The sequence below is a fragment of the Perca flavescens genome, chromosome 20 (genome assembly GCF_004354835.1).
Source record: "Perca flavescens isolate YP-PL-M2 chromosome 20, PFLA_1.0, whole genome shotgun sequence".
Classification (NCBI taxonomy): domain Eukaryota; kingdom Metazoa; phylum Chordata; class Actinopteri; order Perciformes; family Percidae; genus Perca; species Perca flavescens.
The window spans coordinates 12482635-12496501 of record NC_041350.1 but is presented as its reverse complement, the minus strand read 5'-3'; the positions used below and the strand labels follow the sequence as shown (position 1 = coordinate 12496501).

Here is a 13867-nt window from a genome sequence, read left to right as displayed (position 1 = left end):
GAACCAGATTGTGATACACACACACACACACACACACACACACACACACACACACACACACACACACACAGAAGAAGTTTACTTTCTGCCCTTAATGTAGGAAACATATATAGTAAACACAGCCTCTCAAATTGAACATGCCAAGCCTTCAGGGGGAAATCGCTGCAGAATGTTCACCACGAGAAGCAAATGTCCCATAGCAATATCGCTGAAATACAAGCTACAATATCTGGATCGGCGCTGCACAGGGGGCTAAGTCATTCATGAATCACAATTAAGACGCACACGTACAAAAAATGTAGCGTTTGGGTTTGTGGACATACCTGCTGTTGAGGATACTGCATCCCGCCCATGCCCATTTGGCCCCTCCCCTGCATGCTCATTGGATATCTGTGTGGAGGAGGCGATGTGTATGGCTGGCTAGGAGGGTAAGGCCCACCCCCTGGCTGCTGCGGGGTGGAGTAGGGATTGTTGGCCATGCTGTACAGCTGCGAGCGCTTCATAGCCATGAAGTCCATGGAGGACACCTGCAGAAGAGAAAAGAGGGATTCAGGATGTCATCAGCATTTCTTTATTGGCTAACATTTCACAATCGCTCACAACGATGCATTGTGATTGGCTAAGAGTCGTTCAATGGAATTTATCCAGCATCATCATTCAAGCCTTGAATTAATGTGTACAGGTCATAAATGAACAACAAATGGAATTAAGTAAGCAAAGATGTTTATTGCATAGCTATCAGAAGCAAAGTTTGCTGGAGGAGGGCCAAAATATAATGATTTAATTAAAACCTAAAGCTTGTATCTTTGTTTTAATGTCTGAAAGGGTTTTAAAAGTGTTGTAAATGGTGTTTAAAGCGATGGGAAGCCATAGCAATAAAAACTCTATGGCCTTGTTCCCACAACCACAGCCCAGCAGTGCCAGTAATCGCCGTTCAGCGCTCCCGCTCACTTGCTTGTTTGCATGTTGTTGCTTACAGAAAACTGGCAGAAATACTGATAATTACATTTGAGTTTATGTGCTTCCGAATTCAAACAAGAGAGCGGCTAAGAGTTGAGAGTCTGGCAGGGATTCAAACTTTGCATTACGATTGTGACGAGGAATTTCTAGTTTGAAATCCAGGAGGGAAATCAGGGCAGTGAAGCAAGTCAAAGTGCCTGCTCTCCAAAGCTACACCTTGGGAGCTAGTGTCTTCTATAAACACAAAACAAAATCAAAGAGAAGAAAGAGAAGGTGTCAAGGGCGATTTATTCCATTCTAAGTATTTCAGAGCCTTTTTAGAGGTTGTCTGGGGTCTCAGTGAGTCATTGGAAAATTCTAGTATAGTGCGTCAGGCTAATGCTAATCCGTCACCCGTAGCGGTGTGTTTGTCTGTCAGCCGGGCAGATAATGTGGACTTCTTCTATCTTTCCTCTCTCCTCTCGCCTCTCATGCTTTCTTCCTTTTGTCTCCACCATGTAGGATCATTTGTGATTGATGACATTTTGTTCTTACTGTTCCTTACACACACACACAAAGACACACACACTTTCACTTCTCCTCTCTCATCACCGACTAACCCCCTTTCGCCTCCTCCCCCTTCTTCTTCACCACCACCACCAGCTCCCTCCTCAGTTCCCTCTCCTCTTCCCAACTCAATATCACCTCATCTAGTGTAGAGGAGTAATTGCTGTTGCCTCATATTGCCAGGCTAATATCAAGAAGACATGTCAGGGGATGGGAGCACTTTATTTAGCGGGTTACGTGCTGACGGTTACTGTGCTCTCGCTTTAAAGTGGTTTTGTCTACTGAGGCATGTGCATGGAGTACATTGGACTATTTCACAGAGTGTGGAGGAGAAAGAGAAAGCGTGTGTTAGGGTAGGGAGAGGGGCAAGAAAAAGAAAGCCAGAGAGATAGAGAGAGAGAAATGAGTACTCTGGGGTGTGTAAAAGTTATTTCACAGCATGGAGGTGCGTGTGAGTCTTATACTAAGTGTGTGTGTGTTAATGCGTGTTTGTAGTCCAGCTCATGTACTGTACTCTTTACCTTGCCCTCTTTCATATGTGAAACAACTACTAAGTCAAGCGTTCCCTATGTTGCCGAAGCTAGAGTTCACCAGCAGTACTGATTTAAAATGAAATATTCAAGCACTGGGCAGAACTGACATCTCATCTGACAAAATGATTGCCAGCATTAGAGTAAAGCACATTAGGGGATAATTAAAGTCATGAGCAATTGCGGTATAAAACCTGTTTAAAAATGTTTTTGATAGAAAAATCATTTGTATTTTTGAAATACTGATGAACTATAAGTTCAAGAAGCAAAAAATATTCCAGATTGGATTTTTCTTGAAGATAAAACCTTGAATCATCATATTGTCTGGGCAAATTGCCTCACTGCTCCCTAAAACGATGAAAAGCCTGACTGAAAAATAGCGAGAGATCCAATAACTCAATTCAGAATGAAACTAAAATAGATGTAGTCATTCAGTGCATCTGAACTGAGAATTAAAGTTAAAACTAACTGAATATCAAAGTAGAGTATTTTTTTAATGTGCTATGACTGACTGTGGTCATATGCTTCTAATGTAGCGATAATGGTGTGATTTGGTGTGTAGAGCGGAGGGCAACACATGACCTGCTTAAATGTTTCTAGACTCAGAACACGCCACAAGCCAGACACATACACATACGCAATATCTGCAGCAAAAGGGCGACGACGCTCTCCAGTTTCTAAAAATCCAGGGCAGTGTGCCACCCTCTGATATGGGACACACCCCCTCCTCCCCAGCTCCATCCAGTTCACCAATCCATCTCAAGAGGAGAGGTCCTCCGTTTGCCAAAAAATGCTGAGTGCAACACAAGTAAATCCCCTCACATGGTTGCCAAGTGTAAACACACGCTTGCAAAAAAAAAAAAAAAAAAAAAACGTTAACTGCTGCACTTAGAAAGGCACTGAACACAGAAAACAACTTCAGAGTTTTGGGAGCGGAGAAGTGGACTCTCGATTTAACACACACACACACAGAAATGTGTATTAGCACAATCTTGCCCTGACTCTCACTGTTGATCTCTCATCTCTCTCCCACTCTCTCGCGCACTTGTGGGAAATTCTTAAATAAAGCAGCCACAATGCAACGATATAGAGCTATCTAATACATGGGTCCATCTTCCACACATGGCATTATCCACACCTGTCCACAGAGGCAAAAAAAAAAGAAGAAGCATTTTCTGCCTCCCCAAACAGAGCCTCATATCTGCTCTCATGACAAGTTCCACTAAATGAGATTTCAGCCCACTGCAGCCTTTTCCTAGAGATATGCCCACCATTTCCCTCACACCACCAGGCCTAAAAAACGACAACAATTCTTGACAAATTGAAACCTTCTTTTTTTTCCTCCCCTCAGAGAAATGGCTGTACTTAGGAAGAAAATTATGAATGTGACACGGAGTGAATCGTGTTTGCGCCAGGAGGGACAGCACATAAAAAACTAGAGGGAATACACAAAAAAAATTTTTTTTTATTTTCTTCAAATGTGTTTTTCACTTTTGTTCATCTGGGCACGCCACTCAATGGAGGAAGGGGGAGGAGGCATGGGAGACAATAGTAATTCAACTGCTAAATTTAAAATTAAATTTAGGAACTCCTCTCCAGTGCTCTGACTCTCGTTTTTTTTTTTTTGTGCAAAACAAAACCATTAAAACAGAACATGGGTGAAATTACTGTGGGGTGAAACCTGCTAAATTGCTTTTCTGAGCTCAATCGGCAACATTTTTATGTTGCAAAAATGATTTTATTTCTTCTCGCTTTAATATGCTAAGTTGTTAATCAGAAGGAGACCAAATGCTCGACACAAAAGGCTCGGATATGTGGATTATGAGACACACACTGGGATCAAACAAACATAAAACAATATTGGTAAATGGTTATTATTCCATTTTAATTTTCCAGGAATTTCTTTTTTTTTTTTTATCTTCTGATTTATTAGCCGTGGTGAATGAACATGTTCGAACTGGGCTGACACACACTCACTTACACACTATTTCCCTGTGGCTATTGCTACCCTTGTCCTTCACACCAGATGACCAAATCATCACGCCTGCATCAGCCCCCCCCCCCCCCCCACACACACACACACACACACACACACACACACACACACACACACACACACACACACACACACACACACACACACACAGGAAACAGTAATAGGCTCAACCACTTAGCAGGTGTTGTAACAAGACAGTGAGATTAGTGTAGCTATACACCAGCCTTCAGGGCTGAGGTGTTTCCACTACAATCCTCTAGTTCTGACTCAAAGCAGCCCGGTGGTCTTCATACAACGAACGCTGTAATAAAAGATGCTCCGTCATATGTCTTTTATGGAATACAATTGCTGCTTTATTGAGCGACGGCTACTTCTGAAATAGTCTGCACCTCGAAAGAGCAGTTCAGTGAACTATTATTATCCATTATATCACCTGGTGGTTTAATACTGTCTAGAACAACAGTTTTCCTGTTGGATAGGCAACAGCTTCTAAAAAAATATATGTATCTGGCCCAATGAACTAGCAGAGACAGTTAACAACTGGATACTCCTGAGTCTTCAGTGTGATGTACTGTACAAAAATAGCAGGATTCATACATTTCAACTATTGTATTATGAAAGCTATTTGGCACTAATTGGCGCCAAGTGAAAATGGTTCTGAACCTGACTGTGTATGAAAATTAGTCCCAAGATGCCTTTTTGGTATTGATTATCTTCTCTTTTTCTTGGAAGGACGACTCCTGAATGGCCCAGAATGCCGCCTGTGTAATGAAACCATTTTAGCCTGTGTGTATTTGTAAGGAGAAACAAATAAGGATAATTATTGTCAACGGATCCTCTTTATCCTCTGTGCCACGTCTGTCTCTGGAGAATCAACATGCTGCAGCCAGAGCTGGTTGGTCTGCTGGGACAATCAGCCTTGTCTTTTATGTGTTTTATTTATACCATGCAGCAGAGCACTTTCCGATTTGTATTACACTACGGGGCCTGGCGGTGCCTCGGCCTCCAGAACAAAGCTCTGCATTTCAGGCTTGGAACTCTGTGCATTGGGGCCTACTGTTTTAAACAGAAGAGAAATAGAAAGGGTGGAAAAAGAAAAGATGGGAGAGGAAGAGTGAGAGAGAGAGAGTGAGAAAGAGATAAGGGGGGGGGGAGAGAGAGAGAGAGAGAGAGAGAGGGGGGAAGAGGAGAAGAGAGAGAGTGAGAGAGAGATGGAGAGGAAGAGGAGAAGAGAGACTGCAGCAGTGGGCGAGTACAGATCAAGTTCCATATTAATGTGTGCAAATTCCCCCGCTCCTGCTGACTAAGATTAGAAAAATTAATTTCATGGATGCAGAGACAATACTGATGTCATCAAGCGGAGAGGAGAGGAGCAGCGCGCTGTTAACTCCTCCCTGCCCGGGCCTCCATGAGGAATAAATCGCTCTTTAGTATCGGTCCATCACTTCATTTCACTGCCAAGACACAAGCTAACTAAACGCTGACAACACACAACACTCCGCCTTGACGGAGCTTTCCTATCAAGTTACCCCCGTACCTAAAAACAGAACTTATTGTGTATGTGTGTCGTGAAGTAGCTGAGCTGTGTGCATGGCAGCATTCCCATGTGACTGCCGCATCGCTTAAGAGGACCAAATTCAGTGAATTATGTCTTGAAACACAATCTCATCCTGCATCTCAGCACGCACGCCTTGTTAGTAAAAAAGTCCCGTAATGAATTACAGTGTGAAGAGTAGCACCGGTCCATGGGGAGCCGGGCAGAGCCAAATTGCCGTTCCTCGGCCCAATATGCCTGAATGGCACATGCAGCTAGGCATGAAGGCTGGCTAGCAAAGAGAAGCATGAAATGATCGGAGGAGAGAGAGGTGCAGGGAGCGACAGCTGTAAAGGAGACGGGTGGGGGGGGAGGAGACGTATATATACACAACAGTGTATGTTTGGCAATGATGATGTGAGTTCAGAAGAAAGGCAGACAGAGAGAAGCCAGATAAGAGGCTGTTGTTATGCGGCCGATCAGCGTGCTTTTTTGTTTGGTGCAATGCACATAATTGCTCTCTCTCCTGCGTCGGCCTCGAAGCCGTTGATCGGTGTGCCCTCTGCATTTGACACCAATATTTACACCACACGCAAACACCCACCCACCCTTCCCGACCCCCTCCCGCGTGCATAAGGAAAAGTTCCTGAGGGTTCGGTTCGTCACGGCCAGCACAAAGGCGTAATTTACTGAGGAAAGGAGGGGGGATGGAAGAGAAGAGGGAAGGGGGGGAGGGGGGGGGGAGCATGAGAAGGGGAGAGGCTGCTTCATCTGTCTCAAGTGAGATTGGGGTCGCGGGGTTGCCGGAGCCCTTTTCCTTCGCCAAGACTGAGAGCTAAAGAAGCGGCAGGAACAGAAAAAAAAATAAGAGAAGACTACAATGACAAAACAAGATGCGGTTGACATGCCTGCGACACACCATTAGAGAATGAAAACAAATAAAATGCAATCATCTGCAAACAGTAGAGGAAACACGTGTGGAAGAATACTGACCACCAACTCGCCAGTCAAAGCTGAAAAACCCCATTTCATCTAAAGGCCGTGGTGGAACGAGAGGAATGCGTTCCTCTCTAACTTCCCCAGCCCGCAGAACCCCATAGAGAGATGCTGTTACACAACCAAATGAAAGAGAGAAAAAAAAAAGGGGCTGGAGGGAGGAAAATAACAATAACTCCATCTGCCCCAAAGAGGGAGAACAGGCTATTTGAGTAAATGTGCTGCCCTTTTGCTTCCCACGTCTCCCGGAGCCGAGCCGAAATGCTAGTATTAAATATGCAGGCTAGATTCCTCCTTTATTCAAGGAAATCACCACCTTTGCTAATGGAATGGTATTGGAGAGGAACTGCGTTTCTACAGCTTGGATAATTATGAATGAGGTCCCGTATCGCCAAGTGTGTTTATGAATTAGCAATGGTTATTCATGATATTGTGCTCAGAGTAGGGTGAAAATACATAAGTGAATACTAAGCGAGCAGACCAACAGAAACGTTGCTAAAGGGTCCTGTGGGGGCTTCCTCTGCCATCCATTAGTCTTCCCTGTAAGGCAAAGCTTAACGAGCTCCTCAGGCTGGGAGGCTGGCCATTGAGGGAGAGTAAATTATGAAAGTGAAACCTCCATCTAAAAGCAAGACCACAATAAGCCCCCGTCCCGCTTATTAAGCTCTTCTCCACCTTTCCTCCTCGATTTTGTTTGGCACTCCCGAAAGACAGGTGTAGTATTCCAATAATGTTTTTTTTTACAGGAATTAATCGATAGTAAAAGTACTAGCAAGTTGTCAAAACTAGGTCATACCCGTGGTGCAGTTAAAGAGGCTCCCCACCAAAAACAAGGATTTACATTCAGGCTGTTTGTTTTGGAGCATTGCCCAGTCCTCCAGGGTGAAACCATCTATGTTTCTCCTGCGGGTGATCCATCACTTTAAAACAAAAGCACAAATAACAAAAAGATATCCTGACCTTTCTTCCTCAGGCGAATATTAGATACTCATTAAAAGTCACCTGAAACAATTTAAACCAAATTGATTTCATTATTGGACTCAGCACGACACACCAGGCCCCCACGTCTGAGAGCTCAGCGGGAAATTTACAAAGTTAATTAGAAAAAAATTGATTCTCATAATAAAAAATGTCCCACCTCCGCTTTACTTTATGTCACCTTACCATCGTAAAGTGACACGGAGGGGCTTGTTGACATTCCAGCGGTGTGTATGGGAACACAGCAGGTAAGAGGCTTGAACATTGTAAGTGGAACCAAAAAAAAAGGATTCCAGCTTTCAGTTGTAAAAGAAAGTGTGATTGTGTGTGTGTCTATGGCAGATTGTGTAATGCCATTGCCAGACCTTCCTCAACAGCGCTGCGGAGGAGGGTCTGGCTAGTCCACACAGCATTCCGGGATGGGCAAAAAACGTGCTCTCATTTATTGGCATGTCTTTAAACCAATCACAATCGTCTTGGGCATCGCTAAGCGCCGGACGGAGTTTCGGTGCTGCTGCAAAATACCTCTAGCGGGTCGTGTTTTGGCTGAACGTATGTATGTTCAAAAGTTGTTTTGGTCGTGCAACAGAAAACTCAGATTGGACAGAGTCTAGGCTAGCTGTCTGGATTTACCCTGCAGAGATCTGAGGAGCAGTTAACCATAGTCCTCAGAAATCTACCAGAGTTTAAACTTCCAACACAAAGAAAGCGGAAGGTAACGGACATCGGAGCAATCCCGGAAGTGGAATGTTGTGTATAAAGACTACCCAAACCCCTACACACCAATATCTCTTCACCCTTTGCATACATACACTAAACACACACACTCCACCACCACCCCACCTTGTTTTTAACCCCACCTCACTATAGCGGTCAGAGCAGCAGCAGCAGACATGGCCTTCATTTTCTCGTGGAATGAATGTGAGCCTCCACTTTTCCACCCTGCTGTGAAGGCTTTCCCAGAAATGGGCTCCTTGACCTGGGTTAGGGGCCCTGCAAATAGGCTTCCATTCCCCCCGCAGCCCCTCCAGGTCACCCTCTGGGAGGCCCCAGGCACTGTGAGCCCAGGCCAGGCCTCCCATCTCCAGGGCCCTGACTGGGAATCAATCACCGAAGCAGGCTGGGAACATGAGGTAGGGGAGCTAGGGTCGATCAATGAGCGCCTGTGGGAGCCCTGATGCATGGCCTGACTGCACATACTCACCTCTGACTCACACTCAACTCCAGCGTTCACTCCCATTATAGCTACGCCCCGGGGCAGCTATGTTTACAGTGGACTGAATGTGCCAGACCATAAGAATGACATTTGACTGAGATAATTGAGTGATATTTGCTGTTATAGGGCCTTAATTAGATTTATACATGATCACGCTGAAAATGATTGTGACTATGTACATCTCCTGTGTAGTATCCATCATTTTCATCAGCCTCAATATGATTTCACTATATGAGAAAAGAAAATTAAACAATAGTTAAATATGTTATTATATTCAGCATTAATGCAACCACACACTGTATCTAAATCAGAGCAAGTCCGTCTATGAACAAAATAAGTACCCTGATCATAAGTTGTTTTACACAGTGAACCTTGACCGACCTTTTATGTTCAGGTCTTATTAAAGGCTAGACATATTAAAAGGAATGCACATATTTCCCAGGAGAGGCCACCGATTCTTTGGCTGCAACACACACATTTCACCATGTGTCCAATTCTGTAAAGGAAGGTGTGCATGTGTCTGTGTATTTATTGTGTGTGTGTGTCTCTGTGTGCCATCTGTGTCCAGATGTTGCATAGAGAGCAGGCTGCATGGACAGCCAGACAGTTGGCAGGCCTTCTGACAGGCCTGTGTTCCTTATTGATAGAGGGATCACAGAGACAGAAGAGTCAGCCGTGCTCAGCTAGACCACAATATTGTCCGCTCTGCTGTTATTCATCGCAGTTAGCCAGGAGAAAATGGGATGTTCTGAGCCAAGTTTATAGCTGTCAGATCTGGGCCAAATAGGAGTTGAATAGGTTTCAAACATTTGGAAAACAGCATGAGGAGCGTTTGATTTGTCATACAGATGCCGCCAGATTCTTGTGCCAGAGCTGAAAAATTTCATAGTATTTCATTTCTGACAAGCATTTTAATACATATGACAATAAAGCTGAACCTGAAGTGCACAACCAAGTGCATTAGGGGGTGAACATCAGCAAGGGCCAACATGTTGGCGGAGCAGTTTAACTGGTTCTTGTATGTTTGCGGAGTTGAGATTGAGGCACAGTGTAATTTAACAGGAAATAAATAAGCAATTTGACTGACTGCAACTCCTATCTATACTTAATTCAGTAATCTCTGTGTGTCAACACTGAGCAAATACCATGGATATCTAAAGCCATTATGGTTACTGCATATATACATATAATGTAAAATGAAGCAAATTTCCCTTAAATAATATCAATGTACACTTACTATGACATGAAGAGTTCATATAGCTTAAAGTAAGAGCCTAAACTATCCAGCAATTTAATGCAGTTTTCTAACTTTTTAGCTTTAACAAAAAGGCATCTGTTGACTACATTATTGCCTTGCAGAATTGTCTCCCTGACCTCGCACCCTGTGCCATCTTTCTTCCCTGGCTCCTGCTAGAGTTATAGAGCAGGGCTGACGTTTATGGAGGGCAGACCCTTTTCCTGGAGCTTTGATCCAGAAAGTTCTATAGCTTACATTTTTGCAGGGGTCCTCCAGGAGAAGCCATGTGGGCAGCAGTGTGTGTAAGTGAAAGCACATTGAGGGGCTCATTTTAAGCAGAGCTTCAGTGTGGAGGCTAGTGCAAAAGGGCCTTGGAAGACCTGAGGGGTTATAAGTTGGATGTTGGGTGTGTTCATGTGTCTGTGATGAGGCTATGCTCTACCTACTTGTGTGGGTGTGGGAAAGGAAAAGATACACAGCACTAATCCATCACACAAACGAGTGCCAGAAAATCGGAGGCCCAACAGAAAATTTCATCAGGCAATATCACAGCTCTCATATCTGTCATCTCTCTTTCATCAAACCCCTCCATCCCCTATACAAATTATTCATGCCAGCAGCTAAATGTATTCATACCATTCTGTTTACTTTATTACTCCACTTTTATTCTGCTCTTTTCCCCCACATTTGTTTACAAGAATAAAAGCCTACTCTGACAGAATTATCCCTCTGCACAACAAAAAATAAATCACAGCGCTTGCACACACATCATTCACATTCAAAGAGCACAGCTAAATTATAGATGGCCCCTTTCTCCCCAAATATGCATTTCATTAGCATTTCCTTTGCCTGTTGTCTTTTTTTTCCTGCTGCCCGCCTCTGCACGCACAACACACTGATGTGTGTGTGTGTGTGTGTGTGTGTGTGTGTGTGTGTGTGTGTGTGTGTGTGTGTGTGTGTGTGTGTGTGTGTGTGCGTGACTGGAGAATGGGAACAGACTGCAAAGCAGGACGCGTCCCCTTTCCCAAGCCTAATTTAGGATTCAATTACAATACTCTTTAAAAAGAGTCGACTTCGCAATTAATTATTTTAAGATTAGCCTGACAGTAATGGGCCTTCCACCGATGCCAGCCAGCACACGACTGGGCGCCTGCTTCCCAGGACCACTCGGTCTCTCTACATATATCTATACACCTTGCTCCTTATCCCCTTCCATCTCTACCTCTCCCCTTCACACTCTTCGCCTGCCGTCTCTCCATCTTCTTCTCCTGAGGAAAAGATAGATAAATCTTCCTAATCCTGACCTTCATTCCCTCTCTCTGTCCTTTGTTTTTCTACCTGCTCTCATTGCTGCGTTACACTTTGTTTCTTTTCTTCTTCTTGTTTTTTCCACGTCATGCTCTCATCTCCTTGGCGGTTGCTTCAGTACAGCGGGCTGCTTTCTACGAGCCACAAGGGCCTTCACTCCCAACCCCAGGAGAAGCGGACGGATGAGCCCAACAACAATGTGCACATGCTCCACCCGTACACACATTCACATACACAAACGTCTGTCACCGCTGCTGCCGAGCGTAAGCGGAAAAACATGCCGCCCTCCTCCACGCGCTTTGATTGGAGCCAAGCGAAGCATTTTTTTTCTCCCCCTTCCTCTCTGCTGCTGCTGCTTTTCCTCCCACCCATCACCAATACTACCCCTCCACCCAACCCTGTTTTTTTTTTTCATTTCCTCGTTTCGGAAATGAATGTCATCATCCATCCTCTTTCTCCCTCCGCCGCAACTCCGCAGTCACCCCCGGGCAAACCTCAGCTGAAGCCCCTGATTCTGTTTATTTAAATATTTGATATGTAAGCAGTCATAAAATAAATGTCAGAAGAGGGAAAGGGAATGGATATGCGGGGTGTGGGGAAAGAGGCCATTATGGGTAATGGTTTCTGATGTACGGCGCGGCCCCCACAGGAAACCCCCCCCCCCCCCCCTCAACCTCACCATACAGACAAACCTGCACATGATGGAGCAGAAAGACGCTGGAGCAACAGGGGAATAGATGGAGCGGGGGCATGTGCAGTCTGAATGTGTCTGTGTGTGTGTGCCACAAAGGCAGAGATGCAACAGCTACACACACACACACACACACACACACACACACACACACACACACACACACACACACAGTGACACACTTGTTCGACTAGCGATATAGAAAATAGGCCCTCCCATGCACAATTGACTTCTAATACATTGTACACTCCTCAAACCATCCATTTACCTGGAATTGCAATTCCAGGGGCCATGAAAGCAGCACTTTACCAGCACTTTGCAAAATACCTTAAAAAACCTCCAGCCTCTACAAATGCTCTCTCTCACTAACTGCCAATTCTAACATGTCTGTTAAAGTGACAACACAGCCTTCTTCCCTGGTATATTAAACATTGCTTTATTGACTTGCCAGGATTTCCATGTTGGACACAAGACCCGGCACCTACTGTTTAGACACCCCACCGCCAATACCATTACAAACACACACCCATCTCTCCGACTGCGTGGTCACGTGTGAGTCTCCCAGCTAGTGGCACCCAAAGGATTACACGGCTGTGACAATTTCAACCAAGAACTGATAAAAAAAAATAGGGAGCTAGGAGGGGTGAATAAATCAAGCGCAGGAGCTGAGAAAGAGAAAGAGAGACAGAGGGAGAGTAAGAGAGTCTCTCGGTGAACAACCTTGAATTTCTCCTTGATGCTGAGATGCTAAAATACTGCAGATCAGCAAAAAAAAAAAAAAAAAAAAAAAACCCCAATTAAGAACAAAAATCATCACAAAAAGTTCATTAGCGCTGATGGTATATTGGCTTGGCATTTCAGGGCCTTTTATTCTCAGACCTTTGCCTAACGAGCTCCCTGACCACACCAAAGGGCTGCTGGAGGGGGAGTGACATCATATCAGAGGTCAGAAGTCAAAGAGAGGTGATGCCGGCTGTTGACCTCGGTCATCTCTAAGTGCTCAAACGTGCCGAATCCCTCTGTGACTTTCCCATCTGTCAGCACGCAGGAATGTCTGCAAGGCCACACACACTACACTACAGCTTTGCCTTACAATGTACATAATTATATAACCTGCATCTTAACCATCACAGAAACACCCCAAACCCCACTTGTAAGCTTAATACCCATATCCACACACACATAAGCACATTCCCATAAGACACATATACAAACATTTTAACATTAGAACCACCCCTATTTACATATAACGCATTCATAATACAATGATGTACACACATGTACGCACATCTACATTCATGACACGCACACATCCTCACATAAATTGATCACAAAACTATAACTGCTTCCCACACACACACACAAATACTAACCTTTCTATTACATCAATACACACACCTATAATCACCTCCTACACACCTTTCCTAATGCACACTTTTCCACACATATATATATATACCTAAATCTCTTCCACACACACGCCCCCTGCTCCCCTCTGCCCCCTCCACAACCCGGGTCAGGGTGCCCTCCAGAGCGCCTCGCCCTCTCCGCTGTTAATTACCACTAATTGGCCCCACTCGTTTTTTTCCCCCCTGCTATAATGGATCCATTCATCTTTACTACTTAATGAGTAGGCACTGTAGTCACCAGCCAAGGTCACCCACAACTAGCATCCAAAAGACAAAACGACAGAGACTTGGAAACAACAGTAGAGAGAGATGGAGAGGTTGTTTATGCTTCAAAATACAGATGAGAAAATGTGAAACTGCTGAAGTTTCCACACATGACTCTGCTTTTGGAATGCTGCCAATGTGTAAAAAAAAAAAAAAAAAAAAAAAAAATGTTGCAAAATGTCTGGGAGCTGTGGGAGTCTGC

General features: G+C 44.5%; 1 protein-coding gene across 9 annotated transcripts in view; it reads right to left on the bottom strand.

Moving 5' to 3' along the window:
* LOC114546385 (AT-rich interactive domain-containing protein 1B) overlaps window positions 1-13867 on the bottom strand; it is a 207639-nt gene that overhangs the window by 150837 nt on the left and 42935 nt on the right. For all 9 annotated transcript variants that reach the window (XM_028565135.1, XM_028565138.1, XM_028565137.1 and 6 more), the window contains one exon: window positions 324-527. In XM_028565135.1, coding sequence (XP_028420936.1) covers window positions 324-527 — 204 coding nt within the window. The remainder of the gene's footprint in view (window positions 1-323; window positions 528-13867) is intronic.